This window comes from Bombus terrestris, chromosome 6 (genome assembly GCF_910591885.1).
Source record: "Bombus terrestris chromosome 6, iyBomTerr1.2, whole genome shotgun sequence".
Classification (NCBI taxonomy): Eukaryota; Metazoa; Arthropoda; class Insecta; order Hymenoptera; family Apidae; genus Bombus; species Bombus terrestris.
In genome coordinates this window covers 3,875,055-3,892,671 of record NC_063274.1, presented here as the reverse complement: position 1 = coordinate 3,892,671, position 17,617 = coordinate 3,875,055, and the positions used below count along the sequence as shown (strand labels likewise).

Sequence of the window (17,617 nt, the reverse complement as noted above, 5' to 3'; positions counted from 1 at the left end):
AATATTTTGAACGTGAAAATATTAATAAAAAATTTTATGTCAATAATAAAAATATTTTAATAAAAGTGGAAAAAATTAGCATAATAGTTTTTGCTCAATATCATTGTTCTAATCATTTATTCACCCGCATAACGATAAAAGATACATAAAGATAAAATTCTGTTTTATTTGTAATTTTATAATTGTATTCCGCTACAGTCCATGATATAGTATTTAGTATGTGTATGTATCTATTATCTGCTATTATATATGTACATAATTTTAAGTTATAATTCCAAAAATTTCCGCTAGATGACAGAATTGTCAGTTGCAAAAGGGGTTGTTACAGAATTATAGGGTGCGAGACGGTTGTGGTCTTGTGGTTCCTCTCGAAAGAAAGTTGGTTAAAGAAAGGTGATTAAAAATGTCGAAACTTATTGGAGAGGTTGTAGGAATATCTAAAGGTACGTATTTAATGCTTAATTATTATAATTATTTTATTTCGTAAAGTTAATTATAACTTGCTGATAAAAATTGATTGTTATATAACTCAAATGTTCTCGTTGTAAAATAAAAGAGAATCAATTGTTTTATTATCTTAAATTACGATCATACTTCAGTCATTGAAATTCCAGAATAATTTTAAATAAGTCATTAATGGGCACATAATTTGTCAGAAATATTTTTCTTAATGTTTTCAAGGTTATGTAAGATATATATATTTCCAGTTGGTTTTACTGTCAATCATTAATAATCTTTTATTAATATAAATAAGATGTATTATAATTATTACTTATAATCATGTATTCATTGCAGTTTTAGCAACAAAAACCAAGCCTGCTATTAGGAATCTTGTATATTATGGAAAAGTAGAATTAGTTCCGCCAAAGATATCTGACATTCCTGCCATAAAGAATGGTATCTCCAATATAATCAGTGCTGCTAAAAATAAACGATATCTTGATCTCACAGTACGTGAAGCTTGGCTAAATACATTAGTTGGAATTGAAATTTTATGTTGGTTCTTCGTAGGAGAATGTATTGGAAAACGACATCTTATAGGATATAACGTATAAAAATGTATTAACATTCATTTGGGGATATAATCTCTGTATAATAGTTATTCAAATAAATATATATATATACACATATAAATTCAATTTTAATTTTTTAAATAAACATTAATATTATTTAATTAAAATATTTTCTTATTTCATTGCTAAGTTTCATATGTGTTATTTAAAAAAAAAAAGAATATTAAACATTATACTATATAATTATTTATTATACTCAAAAATAGGATCATGTTAATATATGTTGTTTTGCATATTGCCATATACATATTGCTCCACTAACATGAACATTTAATGATCGTATTACACCAACTTGTGGTATTTCTATGCAGGTATCAAACAAAGGTATCAAATTGGCAGGAATCCCATCTTTTTCATTTCTATAAATGACATTTATTGTTATTCATATGAATTTATTTACTTTATAATTACTTACCCTAAAACAAGAATTGTCTTTTTCTCAAATTTCATATTTAACAAATTTGTACTATTAGCTGTTTGTTCTACTCCTACCAAAGACCATCCCATATCTTTTTTATTCAGTAAGTATTTGCATAGTTCATATGGTTTTGCCTACAATGGTCATGAATTGGTTACAATAAACCTCTTTTGTACGTATTAAAATATTGTACATATAAAATATACCTCTGTAATAGTTATCCAATATTCAGCTGATACACTAAGATTCTGAAATTCCTTATCTTTAATTTGATTCATATTAGCAATAACTAATTCTTTTACATTAAAAATTTCACAAGTACGAGCAAGTCCCCCTAAATTTGGAGTACGACTAACAAGACATGCTACAACTATAAGACCATCTTCATCTGATATTCTCTTACGAGAAATGGATTCTCTGATTGTTGGAAAAATATCACTATGTGACAAATTGGTAGACATCAAAGGATTAATTTTTTTTTGGATATCATTCAATTCTTCAAATTCCATATTACCGTTTTTTCCAAAAGATTCTATACCACCTGTTTTTTCTTTAAATTTTAGGAATTTAGTATTCATTACATGTATGAAGCATATTATTAGGAATTAGTATAATCATAATAGTTTAGAAAATACCTGAAGATTTTATTAAAAATGATGATGTTTTAGTATCTGATAATGATGTATTTATGTTATATAGCTGAAGAGAATGACCATTAAGTTCTTCAAAATTCAAATTTTTGAACAAGTGTGGATTTATCCATTCACTTGCATCCATATCAGTCAATCGAGGTAATTCATAATAAATTGTCTATAAATAGAAAGAAAACATTATTAGTTATATTAGAAAACATTATAAGTATTGCATATTTTTATTTTTATTTATTTATTTAATAATTTTAAATAGTAATTTTAATATTACTTGTAAGGTGTAGTTCAGTATAGGATGAAAAATAGAAAGATAAAAATCATCCTGAATTTTGTTTGAATTTCTTGCTAATCCATCTTTTAAAGTAGCAATTGCGGCATTATATAATGCTCTATATTGTAATGTTGCATGATCAAAATTCATTTCTTCCAACATTTTGTATAATTTTACAAAGATAATCTATTATGAACAAAATATTAATATGATTGTAATTTATTATTAGTTTATAACTTAACATAATATAATTTACCTGAGCGTAAAGACGCATACTATATTGTTGTCCTAAACAGCAACGAGTAATATAATTTAGTGCCATTAAAATAAAATTGCTCTGGGAATCTTTGGGTAGAAGTTTAGAAACATGATAAATGATACACATTATGGAACTAACACATCCTGGACGTGTTTTAATACCCTACACATATTATATTAGTTAGAGACTTTTTATATTAATAAAATACAATTTTATAAGAGAAACACAAAACTTATTTAAATACCTTTTCAAAAAATTCCCAAATTTTGTCATGAAATTCTATATTTTCCACAAAAATTTTTATTAATATCCATTCTTGCATTATTCGAACACTATGTTGATTACTTTCCAGAAGTATTAAATTACAAAGAAATTCTTGCAGTATTACAGTATTATCCTGTAGATGAATTAAATGTTTTTCCTACTATATTTATTATAGTTTAAAATAAAATGATATGTAATTTACATATAATATTTTATTACCTTAGTTAAAATTGGCTGTATTATTAATAAAGTTTGCATAATTCGATGCTTTATTTTATGTATGTAAGAATGATTGAAATATCGTTTATTTTTGTATTTTTCCAATTTTTGTAAAATACTTGGGAGAAATGTTGATCCAAATTCTCTATCTTCATTAATTATCTGATGTAGTAAAATGACAGAAGCTGCTCTAATATTAGCATCATTATTATGATCTCTATTAATGAAGTTAAAATATTAATAAAAAATGAATATATAAAATAATGTTAAAGATTATAAAAGTACCTACATTATTTGTATATGTTGTGGGTAACAGCTATGATAATTTTTTGTAATATATAAATAGACTTGATTTTCTATTTGTTTATCTTTACGAAGTACATGTCCATGAAGGAGACATGTTAATAGTGCATCTTGTAGATTTTTTAAACAGCACGTGTTTAAAAATTTCATTTCATCTAATAAAAATTTTTTCAGTTTTGGCACATTATTACTTTCTTCCAGCAGTTGATTAAGAAACTAAAAATTAAAGACAATTTTAATATACAAGAAGAAATTCATTTCCTGAAAAATATATTATTATCTTACATTGTCTACAAAATCATTAATATTGGGTAATACCAAAAAATTATTGTTTATAACAACTCCTATAAGATTTTTTATTGCTAGAAAATAAATCTTGTTCTTTGTACTCAACAAAGTGGTTTTCCAACATGTAGTGAAAATAGATATCAAGTTTAATTTATTTTCTAGATCTCCTATTGCTCCCTTATTAACCATTGTTTTTAATATCAGTGCTACTTCTGGAATAATTTCATTTCCTCCCATTTCATATAAATAGGAAATACTTTTAATCCAGTCAATGTTTTGAGGCCATAATTTTATTTCTACTTTCATTAAAAATTGATTTACAAGTCTAGCAAGTAATACATAACAATCTGATGCTATCTTCCCTTTCAGTTCTATTTCAGATTCATCATTACTAGGTATGTGAATATCATGGATATTTAATAATGGTTGTAAATAAAATGAAGTGTGGTTTGTACATAAAATATTTTGAGTATAATGTAAGATATGTAAAGCATATATGTAATGCATGTTCGTATATTGTTTTATATTTTGAATAATAGTTATACTATCATTTTTGAACTTCTCAACATAATGTAAAATTTCCTGTTTTGTTAAAAGCAAGTTTCCATTGTTAAGAGTTGAAGTAATTGCAGTGAGATATCTGTTTAATTCTTCATAATTAAACTTGTATGGTATGCTTTTGCTGCTTTTAAGTAAAAATTTTAATGCATCATTAATATATGAAGAGAACAGTTGTATAATGCTCTTCTGTGTGTCTATGTTACTTAAATTAAGTAAATATGACATAAATTCTATCATATAAAAAATATGTGCAGTATCTGCATAAGGTCTTGTAGCTATCCCTTTCAGTGATGATAGCCAATTATTGAGTACTTCTTCTACAGGACATGATTTCTGTTGTAATATTAGACCTGCATCATGAAACATTGTAACAATAAGAGCAAATTTTGCAGGATTGAATTTTACATGCAAATTTTGACATGGATGTTCCTTACAAATAAATTTAATAAAATTTATTGCATCTACTTTTACTAATACTTCTTTCAACCATGCTATTATAATATTCCATAAAAATGAATTTCTTATGAAAATTTTTTCTAAAGGAAATTCTAACAACATATCCATTATAATTTTCAAATCATTAATTTTTTTTATAGAGAGAGGAATTGTTTTTAGAAGTTCAATTTGAAATGCAATTTTTAATATATGAGAATGCATTTGGTTTTTCTGAATTAAAGATTTAATTATATTTAATTGATCATCTTCCCAATAATTTAATACTTGACTTGAAACTGTCCTTAAAACTTTCATCATATAAAATATTGGTATAGGAGCCCATGTTTCTTCATTCATTATTTGAAGAACTTTATTTAAAAATTCAACTTGTTCCTTTTTTACATGTATAAATAATGTTACAATATCGTTTAATATTTCTGGTTCTTGTTGATAAGTTTGACATTCATATAAAAATGTATTATTTAAAACATGTATAAATAATTTTACAAACTGATCATCATGTAAAAGAGCAGGTAATTTACAAACATACAATATTCCCTGTTTTACTATAGTATTATTTTCATGCAATAATATTCTTTCAAAACTTAGTTGTAACCAAATGTTGCTAAAGCAGTTATTACATGCAGCATGCTCCTGACTTCCTTTTACCAAAATTGGTAAATGAGTTAATGCAGGTAATATTAGATGATGTTGTTTTTCTTCCAATGCTTCTAATATCAAGAAATAATTTTGTCTAATGTCATTTATTGATATTTCTGTTTTAATAGATTGATTGCATAAGAAAGGAGTAATTGTATACTCTATCGATTTTAAATCACTTTCAGCTATAGTACTCATAAAACAAGTTATTCGTTTCATTATAAATAATGCTTGTTTACGATACTGCTGTATAGGAGACTTTAAGCTCTTCATTATTAATAACCATAGTTGTTTTGTACAAAATAGATCATGATGTATAAGACTCTTATCTTGTAAATTTAATGAGAAATATATATCTATTAAAATGCTGAGTGCACTTAATAAATCTTTCAAATCATCTAATTCATTTAAGATACAATTCCATACAGCTGGGAAAATACTTTCAGAATCAAAGGTATTTATTAATTTTGGGAAAATTGAAGCAAATAATTGCCATTCCTTATTTTCTTTCATTTGTAACCATAATATTATATCTTTCAGGTACAAAGAATTAAAACGTTTCAGTAGATTTGATTCCAAGTCATTATATAGAAATTTCTTTAATTGTAACGATTCTAAAAAGCATTCTAGTATTTTCATATACAAAATTTTACTTTCATTACTATTCAAGGTATCAGCATTCGATTTCTGAAAATTTATCAAGTGTTGTTCAATACACTGTACATCACAGTGAAGCGTTAATCGTAAAATTATAATATCGTATAAAATTGGATATTCGATAAAATTCTGTAATTTTTTTTTCTCCAATAAAGTATTTTCTATAATTTTAAAACATAAATCATTTGACACTGCTTTAGAATGTTTCTTTTTTGTATCAAATATAAGTTGATATTCATAACATAATATCATTCGAAATGTATGTAATTGCTTTGCATATAAATTGTCTTTTAGTATTTCGGTATTGTAATATTTGTTTAAACGATGTAGCAATAAAAATGGGTCATCTTTGAATGCAATGTCTAATAATTCCAAGATTGAAAAATCTATTGTTGAAGTATGCATATAGCGTTCATGCAGATCCATTTTGTTGTAATTTTTTATTTTTATATATTTAGACTTATTTACATATTACGTAAATATATATCTCTATAAAAATCTTAATGTATTTTATTTAAATATCTTTAATTCACAAGAATTTGTTACAATATAGTATCTTATTTAACTTGTGCATATCTTTGTATATACCCACTATACAGCTGCTAGCCTACTAGTTAACCAATTATACCTAACCAATAAACGCGCACGTGGTTATTTAGAAATATACATATGTATCAAACGGTAATTTATTTTGTCATAAAAAGTCAATAACAGATTTTTAATAAGTTCTTTGTGAATTTATGAGACAAATTGTGTACATCTCAAACTGAAGCAAACACGACAGTGGAGACTTCAACACTTAGCAGTTTCAGGAAATGTTGTATTTTCTGACAACAGGAAGCAACTTCCTGAAAATCATTAGCTTGGTCAAACAAGTGGTCAATAGCCGGCACATAAGTTTGATGAGAATGGCTAAAAGTAAATTTGAATATGTGAAAGAATTTGAACGTGATGACAGTTGTTTGCCAAATTGTTGGATTGTGGTTAGAATTGATGGAAGAAATTTTTCAAAATTCTGTGAAGCGCATCAATTTACTAAACCGAATGATGTAGCTGCTTTGCAATTAATGAATCGCGCGGCTATTACGGTTATGGAAGATTTTAAAGAAATCATTCTAGGTTTTGGTCAAAGTGATGAATATTCTTTTGTCTTCCGAAAAGACACTGAACTTTACAAACGAAGAGGTACGTACATTTTAAAAAGTAATTTATAACATAATAAATTTAAGATGATAAATAATTAATATGGAAACAAAAAATATATATGTGCATGTATATGTATTGATTTCTATACAATTATTATTGTTTACATGTTACATAATATTTGTATTCCATAATGTTTAATAATACAAATATATTGTTTAAAACATTTTTATAATATTTTAGCTTCAAAATTGATGACAAATGTGAATTCTCTTTTTGCATCATCGTATGTTTATCACTGGCCTCGTTTCTTCCAAGGCAAGGAATTATATTATCCACCATCTTTCGATGCCCGTGTTGTATTATATCCTACAGATAAAAACTTAAGGGATTATTTAGCATGGCGACAGGCTGATGCTCATGTAAACAATTTATATAACACCTGCTTTTGGAATCTTGTATTAAAAGGAAAGCTAACTCCAACTCAGGTAAACTCTCTTATAATAGATATATATATATTTATGTACATGTGTATAAAAAAAATAATAATTATGTACATCTATATGTGTAAATAATTATATATACCTTAGTAATTTTGAATCACATTTCTAAAAATTATTGTTTTTATTTATTTATTTTAATTTTTAGGCAGAAGGAAAACTTAGAGGTACATTGGCATCACATAAGAATGAATTACTTTTTCAAGAATTTGGTATAAATTATAATAATGAGCCACCACTTTTTCGAAAGGGTACTACACTTATAAGGAAATTAATACCTGATGGGACAGGTAGATTAAAACCTGCAGTGGTTCCATTGGTAGATGATATTATTGGAGACCGTTTCTGGAAAGAAAACCCGGAAGTACTCGGGTTAAAAAGTTTAGCAACTTATCAACCTCCAAATTTAGTAAATAATGTTAGTTCAAATCCAATCAGAACAACAAAACCACCATCTCCAACCACAAACATGAAACATATTAATAATACTCCACCACCTCCAGTTGCTAATGTGAATTCTATGAAAGAAGAAGTGCATCCAGCAAGAAGCCGAGAATCAGATGGAGAAAGAATGCAGTGTGAAAGTGAACGAATTTGTAGAAGATAAGAAGTGTTTTATATTTTTTTTTATAATAAATTTGAAAAACATCCTAACGGAAAATAATGGAAGTTTATTTCCAGTAATATTAAGAATATTTTAATCGCGTTTTATCTGAAGTGGTAGTATTATAAAATATTAATTATTAGTGAAAGAATTACAAAGTACAGAATTGATAATTCTGACTACATTTATGATTCCTTTGTAAATTCTTCACTTGAAAATTAAGTTTTATCTTACTACTTTTTTAGAGAAATTATATTTTTATATGATAAATTGCATATTTATGTATATACGTGTACTTTCACATACATATATACACATGTACATATATATGTATATGTTATAAAAGTGTTTTAGAGAAATGGATACGTATACATATATATTTGACAAATATTTTTCGTTAGGATTTCATATTTTAAAACTTATTCACTTTCAGTATCGCATTTTCTAATAGCAAAATATTGTATCAATTAATCTTAAATTATTTATGAAATGAAAGGCTGCTCTAGAGTAAATGTACTAAGATTTTTATAAGAAGTCTTGTTCATAAACACAAAAGTAGTTTACTAAACCATTTTGAATTAATTTCAGGTATAAAATTTTATAATTCTGCATGTGTATGTTTGTAAGTTCTATAATAATCAGTTTGAATATTATCATATGATGGATTAATTTGAATATTATTATACGATCTATTACATTAAATATTGCTTCGTTATTAGAAGAACATGCAAAATATAAGTATTTTAGAAATAAAAGTACTGTAAGTATGTCGTTAGATATTTATGTTGTTCGTCTTTTTCATTGTATGGACATACTGATTTACTTACCTGACTAATTAAATTTTCGACATATAATTGGTCATACATTTAACATGTATATGTATGTTGCAAAATATCTAACTTTTTTGGGTAAAAATGAAGAAAAATGAAAAGTTTCAGTTTATAAGATATTATTATTTGAGTTGAATGTTTTAAACTTATGTGGAATGCATTATATATTATTTTATATTACAGTAGAATCAATAATTACAACATCTGAAAATATCAAACATAATATATACTGCTACAATAAAATACACTATGTACACCTATATAATATAAACTCTTACTAAATAATAATTTTATGTATAATAATTTTCAATATCATCTGTTCAATTTGGCTAGAGACATAGTTTTATTTGTTTATCTCAGTTATTAATGAAATAATTATATTTTTTTTCAATTTACATTTGCTTTTTCTCCATAATATGAAATACTGCAGAATTATTAGTTATTCGTGGTTAAGAAATAAAAATAAGAAGGAAAATTTACTTTTATCGTATGATATTGTTGCATAGTTAAATATAAATGATCAACAAAACATCAAGAAATTTATTAAAAAATTGGAATGTAATTATCTATTTTAGCACGATGCTTTTGTGCAACACATTCCGCTATCCATACAATATTACGGCATTCTTGTTCCTTTAATTTAAGATAACTGTAGAATACTCCAAAGTGAAATTGTTGAAGGAAAGCATGAACGTTTAAGCGAACCTGTGGTAATAATATTAAAATTAAAAAAATTTAAAGATATTTTGCTACATTAACTTTTGTGACAATATTAAATTTACCTCATGCTCAAAGAATTTATCTTCTAAAGTTTTATCACCAGGATTGTTACCTGCACCTTCAAACAAAGCACTGTATTCCTGAAAAAATAATTCAAATGTAAAATTAATACATCTATATAAATGTATATTGTATATGAATTCAGAGATATAAATTTCTTAAAAAGTATAAGATCTTATTTTTGGAACATATACATACAACAAAGTATTCTGCTACAGCTTTGACCTGTTCATAATCATCAGCCCTTGCTAATGCAGCTAATCCATCTGGATTTAATTTTCCACAACGTGGATACAATTTTGCTCTATCATCTTTACCCAATTCAGTTCCAAATGAATTTATGGTTATAATAATTGCTCGCCTATCAGCTTCAAACTGTACAAATAATTCGTATTTAATAAATTATGTTATTGGATTATGTTAATTTACATTCATTATACTGGTCGTAATCTTAAATTTGTAAGTTAGAAATGAGATTTATACCCACAAACACATACAGTGTATGGATTGAAGAAAATAAAAAAGAAAACAATAGATAAGTTGTCATTGATTATATAAAATATTAATTTGAGAAAATTTAATACCGCAAGTATTTCACACATAGTATCTGCAGTTGTCCCACCAATTTTTTTACAAAATTTATAAAACGCTTCCAAATAAGCTTTGTATAATGTATTTCTGATTATTTCTATGTTCATTTCATCCAAATCTTGTTCAGAAATGCAATCCACAAAAAAGGGTGCTAGAATTTCATTGAATATTTAATATAGTAAAAAATAATAAATCAAGATATGATTAAGGAATACAAACTATTTTATGCTTTCAATATATTACATAAAAATTTTAAGACATGTTTAGATATATTTCATACCTAAAGGGGTGTCTACCAAAACTGCGTTATAAAGTTCAGCAGGTGTAGCTGCTACATGAATAGCTTCCATTTGTTCAAAACTGCCTAGAGGATGGCACTTAGGGATCAACTCTGAAATTGGTCTTTGATGCAAAGTTCCAGTAATTAGTAAAATAATATTATCGATCATATAACTATAAGTAATGAAATCTAAAAATTGTGACAAAGGTTCTACAGAATGGTTGCGCATATGTTGAAATTCCACAACAAGCTTTTCTCTTAATTTATCATCGATCACACTAACAGAAAGTGGTGATGGCTCATTAGCTAAAAAACTGCCATAATCTGTACCAGCCAAATGTAGTTTTAAATCTGTGGAAGTAAAAATTAATTAATATCGATAGGTATCAATAATAAATTGAATATCATGTACTTTTTAAGTTTCAGATAATTTTTATTGTTTCTGGAACTGAAATGTAAGTGTTGGGTAAAACTTACCTTCAAGAGTTTCACATTGTACAAGATTAAGATAGTCACTTTGTTGAAGAATTCCACATTTAAAGCCTCGGCAAAGGCCCTCTAAATATCCTCCGTCGATGTTAAACATACAACCCTTCATTTTGGAGGATCGTTTATTACAATTACTCCAATTGAAATACCGATACGTCAAAGTTGAAATCGGACTCGCCCTTTTTCGTGTCGATCATATGACCATCTAGCGAGAAGTTTGTTGCAAACCATGAAAAAATGGCTAAATTTCTGAATGATATCGACTTCGAGTAGCTATCGATATTTGATCAAACTGATCTATTTAAATTTAATTTTTTCAAATTTTAGTAACTATTTTCTAATAATGCAAAATAATATACAATAGTTTACAACAGGTCAAAGATTATATTAAAATAATCATTAATCTAGTTAAATACAAAAAACCTTTCACATTTTTCCTTTGTGTTATTATGTATTATATCAAATTTAAAAAAATACTTTGATTTAACACTATATACTAAGTTATTTTGTAGTGATCCCACAACAATATACAAAAAATGACAGATGCACACAGAAAAACATATTATAAAACAGTAAATATATTATGGTTTTGAAAGTATGCAAAACTTAATGTACTTAATATATTCAAAAAATTAATTTAAGAAGTAATAAATTGAGTTTAAATTTGAAATATATTTACATCATATGTTGAAACCGAGGTTGTATTACTACTTCTTTGCATTGTATAGTGAATGACGCATGCTAGTCCAGAAGACAGTTTTGATGTAATACGCTTTTTACCTGTGACGTATTTAATCAATTTAAGTGTTCTTGATATTTTACTAATTATCAATTGATTTGTGGTAGAATATATTACACGAAGTAGTATGTTTGGAAAGAGAGAGAATTCAAAACGGCAAACAAAACCCACTGGCAGTCTTGCACAAGTATTATCTTATAATGCTTTTAACCTTACTTTTCGATTGGTTACATTTTTCTAAACATAATATCTTTTAACAGTATGGAATTTTTGATGTGCCAGCAACGTTAGATGATATAGGTAATGACTTTATAAATGACGATGACGATTTAGAAGCTGAATTAATAGCTTTAACATCTGGTGATGACAATGTTGAAAAATCTAGACGTACTGGTAAGTAAATATTATTTGTATGCTTACTATTAATTATCTGTACGATTGATAAGATATTAAATGCAATATTGATATATTTTATCATTCGCATAGCATCTCGTAAACCAGTTCCTAAAGAAAATTTAGATGTAATAGTAACTGAAAGTATGAAAGATATAAATTTTGAAGAAGAGGTATCTGATGGAGAGGATGATCCAGAATTATTGGTATAAATTCTATCATTTGTGTTTTTATTTCTAGTAGCTGTTTAGTTATATTAAAATCATTTTTAATATTTTATATTATGTCAGAGTGAACTTAAAATGATTACGAATGAGGGAATTTCTGAGTCTATGACTCCAGAGAAAGAAGAATGTTTAGTAACTGAAAACACAGAACAGTCTGAAACACAAAATGATAATGAAAGTATAATTAAACTCTTAAAAGAAAGATTACAACTTTATGAGATTGCTGAAAAAAAAGCAAAACGAGAAAATGAATTAAGTCGTGCAAGAAGGTTTAGCAGAGGTATTAAGACACTTACAGAATTATTGAAAAATGCTGAGGCAGGAAAATCTATTAACGAAAACGATATACCACCGGAATTACCACCACATGCTACAGCTGAAACAACTGAGAAAGTACTAGTATCTAATAAAACAGAATTTATAGGTATTATTTAATGGAAAGCCATATTTCTTTTTTTGTTATGATTTGATTTTATAATTTTGTAATACTATATTTTTTAGAAGAAACTACCACTGTAGCTGAGGCTGATACTTATCCTGCAGAAAATAATATTGTTGAAGAGTCTGCTCCAATAAAAAGTATAGATGAAGAGGCATTAAAATTATTGAAAGATAGACAGCAACAATATAAAATGGCAGCAATAGCATGGAAAAGAGCTAGTAACATGAAAGAGGCTCTTCAATGTTTAAATATAGCCAAACATTTCGATATAGTTATTGCAGCAGTAAATGCAGGAGAAACAGTTGATTTATCAGATATGCCAGCTTCTCCAAATCTGCCTGGATTAGATACTACTACAGTATCAACTGAAAAGTCAGGAAAAACAGAAAGTGAGACACAGGGAAAGTCTTCTGAAGACATTGCCTCAACAGGTAAATTTTTATGGTAATTTAATAATTTACTTTGTGCATATAATATTACGAAAATGACATTAAACACATGAAGTGAATTAAATTTGTTAAAAATAATTATACTTCTAATGTTTTGTTTTATTGGAAAAACAGAAGTGAAACCATCAAGTTCAGAAAATTTAGAGGTTGCTTTAAAAGAACGTCTTGAAGCATGTAAAAAAATAAAAGCAACTGCAGAAGGTGAAGGAAACTCGTCTAAAGCTCGCAGATATGGCCGCATTTGCAAACAATTTGAAGATGCTATTAAATTACATGCTCGTGGAAAACTCGTTCCTTTTGATGAATTACCTACTATACCTGGTTTTGAGCCCCTTACAGTTCCTTCGCAATCTGTACCTGATCCAGCAACAGATAAAAATGGAAAACCGTCAGATTTAATAATGCCAACCAGTACAGAATCTAAACTACCTGAAAATAAAGTTTCTACAGATCCAAAAGTTCCTGTCCCTCCTGCAAAAGCAGAAATAGGTAGTTGAGAAAATGTTATGATTTATAGAATAATCTATCATTATTATAATATCTAATTAATATATAATTTAAATGATAGGGAAGAAGCAAAATCAAAAGACATCACGTGCTGAGAAACAGTTAGCTTTATTACAACAACGCCAACATGAATTAAAGCAAGCTGCTCTTAACGCAAAAAAAGAAGGAGATATAGAATTAGCCCGTACTTATCTAAGACAAGCAAAAGCAATGGATCCACTGATCGAAGCTAGTAGAGGAGGCTTACCAGTTGATATGAATTCTATACCATTATCTCCAGCAGCAAAAACTGAGCTTAATGCAGATAGTATAATAGGTTTATTGGATGATAGTTTTACAGTAGTCGATACTGAAGATTGTTCAGAGAAAGTAATTGGAACGGATGAAGAAATTTATGAGAATCTTGAGTCACAATTAATGAAACAAATTAAGGTAAACTGATGACACAGGTAAAGTAAATTTATAAATCTTTAATCGTAAATTATGTAATTTTATTATAGTGGTGTTTATGCACCAGAGATCATTGTAAAGCATTAGGAGATGTATCCGGATATAATAAATGGGAACGTCTAGCACTGAATTATAAACGAGATCTAGATATGCTAACAGTTCGAAAACGTGATGCATTACCATCACCACAACATCATTACGAGATAAAAACTCATACTATAGTTCAGTTAGTATAGTAAAGTTTTTCACTACGTTAGTTAATAGAATTATTACATTGTAATTGTAAATATATTGTTTTACAGGAGTTGCACAGATTTAAGCGATAGTGACATAGAAATTTCAATAATCAGGGGAATAAATTATTCGAAAGATGCAGATACTTATGTCATATTTGAATTCCCTTATCCTTCAGATAATCCTCCATCAGATAGAACGGCTACTGTTAAAGGAACGTGTAACCCAGAATATGAAGCAGTATTTCCATTAACTGGAATAGATCGTTTATCAAGACCGTGTCAACGAACATTCAAAAGACATGCATTAAAATGTCAAGTTTGGGCTAAAGGGTAATGAAAAAAGCGACGTAATCAAATTATGATTTATTCGTATTTTAACAATATTATAGTTTTATAACGTGTATATATTTTTAAATAATTTATAATAAGTTTCTTTCCGATACTTATACTATTTTTCCAATTAAAAACATTGGTAAAATAATATAATGTCATCTGTTGTTTGTAAATAATATTTTTAAGGATAAAATATAATTATATATTAGATATAATAATATTGAAGATAGTAAATAGATTAGTACGTTGCTTGCAGATGCTCGCTGAATTCCATCCTGTGTTGCATTAACTCAAGGTATGAAAATTTCGTACTTTTGTAAAGCATTCAGCTTCTAAATTATGAACCAGAGATAATGTGCTATTGCTTTATTCGTTTTCTTTTTTCCTCTTATTCTTCTTTTTTTTTCAAAAAGCGCATTTATTATAAGACTGAGGCGTTATTAAGTAAATATTTCGAAATAAGAGGAATGAAAGTCGATTATAGAAAAAAATGTTTGGTTGTAAATAATTATTGTTGTAAATTAATACACTTGATTTCTATGATGCTCATATTGCACGAGCAGGCTGTAACAACGTAAACTTGTATTTACAGATTTTAGATTTAAATTGTATGAGTCCCAAATATTCAAACGTCCTTTTGCTACTGTATGTAATTTGTATTTTTTATTTTGCAGAGGATTTTTTAGAAGCGATAGTCTCTTAGGTACAGTGACAGTCAAATTACAACCCTTGGAAACTCAATGTGTACTTCATGACTCGTTTCCGGTAAATAATAAAGACTATTTGTTAAATATTATTTTCTAATTAAATACGTAATTCTTATATTAAAGAAATACTATATTATCGTAGTTAATGGATGGAAGGAAGCCAACAGGTGGGAAACTTGAGTTAAAAATACGTTTGAGAAATCCGATTGTTACAAAGCAGATAGAAAAGATTACAGACAAGTGGCTAGTTATTGATTATTGATTAATATCCTGGAATAGCGATTGTAAATTTATTTTGTCAGCGATTGCACCATCGAGGCTTTGGAAATGTAACTTGCTGATCAAGATGTGATAGAAATACGTATTTTGTTTTATTAACAGCTTTAATCAAGTTGATATGAATATGTATATCAACAACAAAAGAAATAATTTGTATAATATAACATAAGCATTCAGCCGTCATAGAAATATAATAAATAATAAATATGTACAGAAGCATAATTTAATATGTAAATATTGAAGCACAATATGCAAAAATTTGTAAACATCATGTATGTATGTATGGCTGATAATTATTTTTTTAATCTTAATATATAGAAACAAATGGTATATTCCTCTGCTTTGTTTTTTTATATTAAATTATGATTAGTTACAGATCCTAGCAAAAAACTTGAATTATCATTATGAGCAATTTTATAAATATAATTTTGTAATCATTTATTGTTTAAATAAAGAAATTGAAAATTATATTCTAAACATATAAATTACCTCTTAAGATAAGTATAAGATTATTAATAAATATAAAGGCTTACTAACTATATCGTTGAGTTACTAATTTGAAATTAATTTGGGATTCAAATATTATAGATTAATTAAAAGGGAACGTGTTTAAATAATTGAGCCCTAAATATAACTGAACTTAATTAGCATGCACGTAAGGGACTATCGGTTGTACATATCGAACAATTTAAACGCGGAGAAGGAACGATTGCGAACTGAAGCTGAATCCACATTTCCAGAGAACAATACAGCAGGTGAACCCCACTAACAAACTATTGTCTGATAATCGTTCAACTCTGTCTCCTTCCAGTTCGTCATTCTACTGTTTCATTCTCATCTACGTGATTCTAATCACCACAAATCCTTGTAATTTATATAATACTTACGAGATATTTATTCGCCATAATATACAAACAAATAATCGATTTAATAAAATAAACATAAGGCATGAGCTTTAACATAAAAATCATCGTATTTCATAAATAAAGTTATCTTAACATATTTTTGAATGTTACATATATGTATATAAAGTAATTTGAATATTTTTATCGTGATTTGATCTTAAATTAATAGTAAATATATCGATTTTAACGCAGTTATTGACAAATGACGTATATTCGATTGCAAAATATAATTAAGACAAAATATATAACGAATTCGTAAACTTGCAATGAAATAGAAATTACGATATAAAATCAAAAAGCACAAAAAATAAAAAGAAAATTTATCATTTCCCTATAATAGTTATAGGAGATTTACGACCAGCTTAGAGATTCTTTTTGCACGAGCTTCTATTCATTAAGTATTGTATTTCTTTCCACAATACGATTTAAATCAAATACATATTTCACACTGGACTAGAATTTCTCGGAAAACTAAATAAAAAAAATCAGTTCTTCGAAACGATCTTTATAACTCATCGGCCTTTTGTAATCCACATACGAAAGGGTCAGAGTGCGGTAAAGGATGCTCGAAAAGATTGGTACACAAAAGCGATTGACACCCACCGTGTCGAACACTAGTGTGTCTAGTGGTTCCCGAAACACTGTTCGACCACGTCGTCGCTCGATTTCCATCGG

General features: G+C 27.1%; 5 protein-coding genes across 6 annotated transcripts; 3 read left to right on the top strand and 2 right to left on the bottom strand.

The window, feature by feature from the left end:
* The first annotated feature begins 282 nt into the window (after positions 1 to 282).
* Positions 283 to 1,130, top strand: LOC100651521 (ATP synthase subunit g, mitochondrial). The gene is made up of 2 exons (XM_003395848.3): positions 283 to 443; positions 796 to 1,130. The coding sequence occupies exons 1-2, from the start codon at positions 404 to 406 to the stop codon at positions 1,053 to 1,055; spliced, it is 300 nt and encodes a 99-aa protein (XP_003395896.1). The 5' UTR covers positions 283 to 403; the 3' UTR covers positions 1,056 to 1,130.
* Positions 1,131 to 1,243: 113 nt separating this feature from the next.
* On the bottom strand, positions 1,244 to 6,484 carry LOC100651799. The gene is made up of 10 exons (XM_048406891.1): positions 3,743 to 6,484; positions 3,444 to 3,673; positions 3,155 to 3,371; positions 2,916 to 3,068; positions 2,669 to 2,833; positions 2,413 to 2,598; positions 2,127 to 2,301; positions 1,698 to 2,041; positions 1,489 to 1,625; positions 1,244 to 1,432 (listed from the first exon to the last, which is right to left on the bottom strand). The coding sequence occupies exons 1-10, from the start codon at positions 6,482 to 6,484 to the stop codon at positions 1,282 to 1,284; spliced, it is 4,500 nt and encodes a 1,499-aa protein (XP_048262848.1). The 3' UTR covers positions 1,244 to 1,281.
* Positions 6,485 to 6,603: 119 nt separating this feature from the next.
* On the top strand, positions 6,604 to 10,637 carry LOC100651919 (probable tRNA(His) guanylyltransferase). The gene is made up of 3 exons (XM_003395850.4): positions 6,604 to 7,243; positions 7,445 to 7,689; positions 7,850 to 10,637. The coding sequence occupies exons 1-3, from the start codon at positions 6,874 to 6,876 to the stop codon at positions 8,306 to 8,308; spliced, it is 1,074 nt and encodes a 357-aa protein (XP_003395898.2). The 5' UTR covers positions 6,604 to 6,873; the 3' UTR covers positions 8,309 to 10,637.
* Positions 9,238 to 12,089, bottom strand: LOC105665822 (V-type proton ATPase subunit d). The gene is made up of 7 exons (XM_012309262.2): positions 11,955 to 12,089; positions 11,264 to 11,480; positions 10,787 to 11,137; positions 10,500 to 10,657; positions 10,114 to 10,290; positions 9,918 to 9,995; positions 9,238 to 9,840 (listed from the first exon to the last, which is right to left on the bottom strand). Exons 2-7 carry the CDS (start codon positions 11,382 to 11,384, stop codon positions 9,679 to 9,681), a joined length of 1,047 nt encoding a protein of 348 aa, XP_012164652.1. The 5' UTR covers positions 11,385 to 11,480; positions 11,955 to 12,089; the 3' UTR covers positions 9,238 to 9,678.
* Positions 12,062 to 16,505, top strand: LOC100651679 (coiled-coil and C2 domain-containing protein 1-like). 2 transcript variants are annotated; one of them, XM_048406892.1, is made up of 12 exons: positions 12,062 to 12,201; positions 12,275 to 12,407; positions 12,501 to 12,613; positions 12,698 to 13,058; positions 13,136 to 13,507; positions 13,640 to 14,014; positions 14,094 to 14,464; positions 14,533 to 14,708; positions 14,785 to 15,048; positions 15,308 to 15,346; positions 15,726 to 15,816; positions 15,901 to 16,505. In XM_048406892.1, exons 1-12 carry the CDS (start codon positions 12,142 to 12,144, stop codon positions 16,018 to 16,020), a joined length of 2,475 nt encoding a protein of 824 aa, XP_048262849.1. In that variant the 5' UTR covers positions 12,062 to 12,141; the 3' UTR covers positions 16,021 to 16,505. The 2 variants fall into 2 exon arrangements, with proteins under 2 accessions (XP_048262849.1, XP_048262850.1); XM_048406893.1 differs by lacking the exon at positions 15,308 to 15,346.
* Positions 16,506 to 17,617: the final 1,112 nt, after the last annotated feature.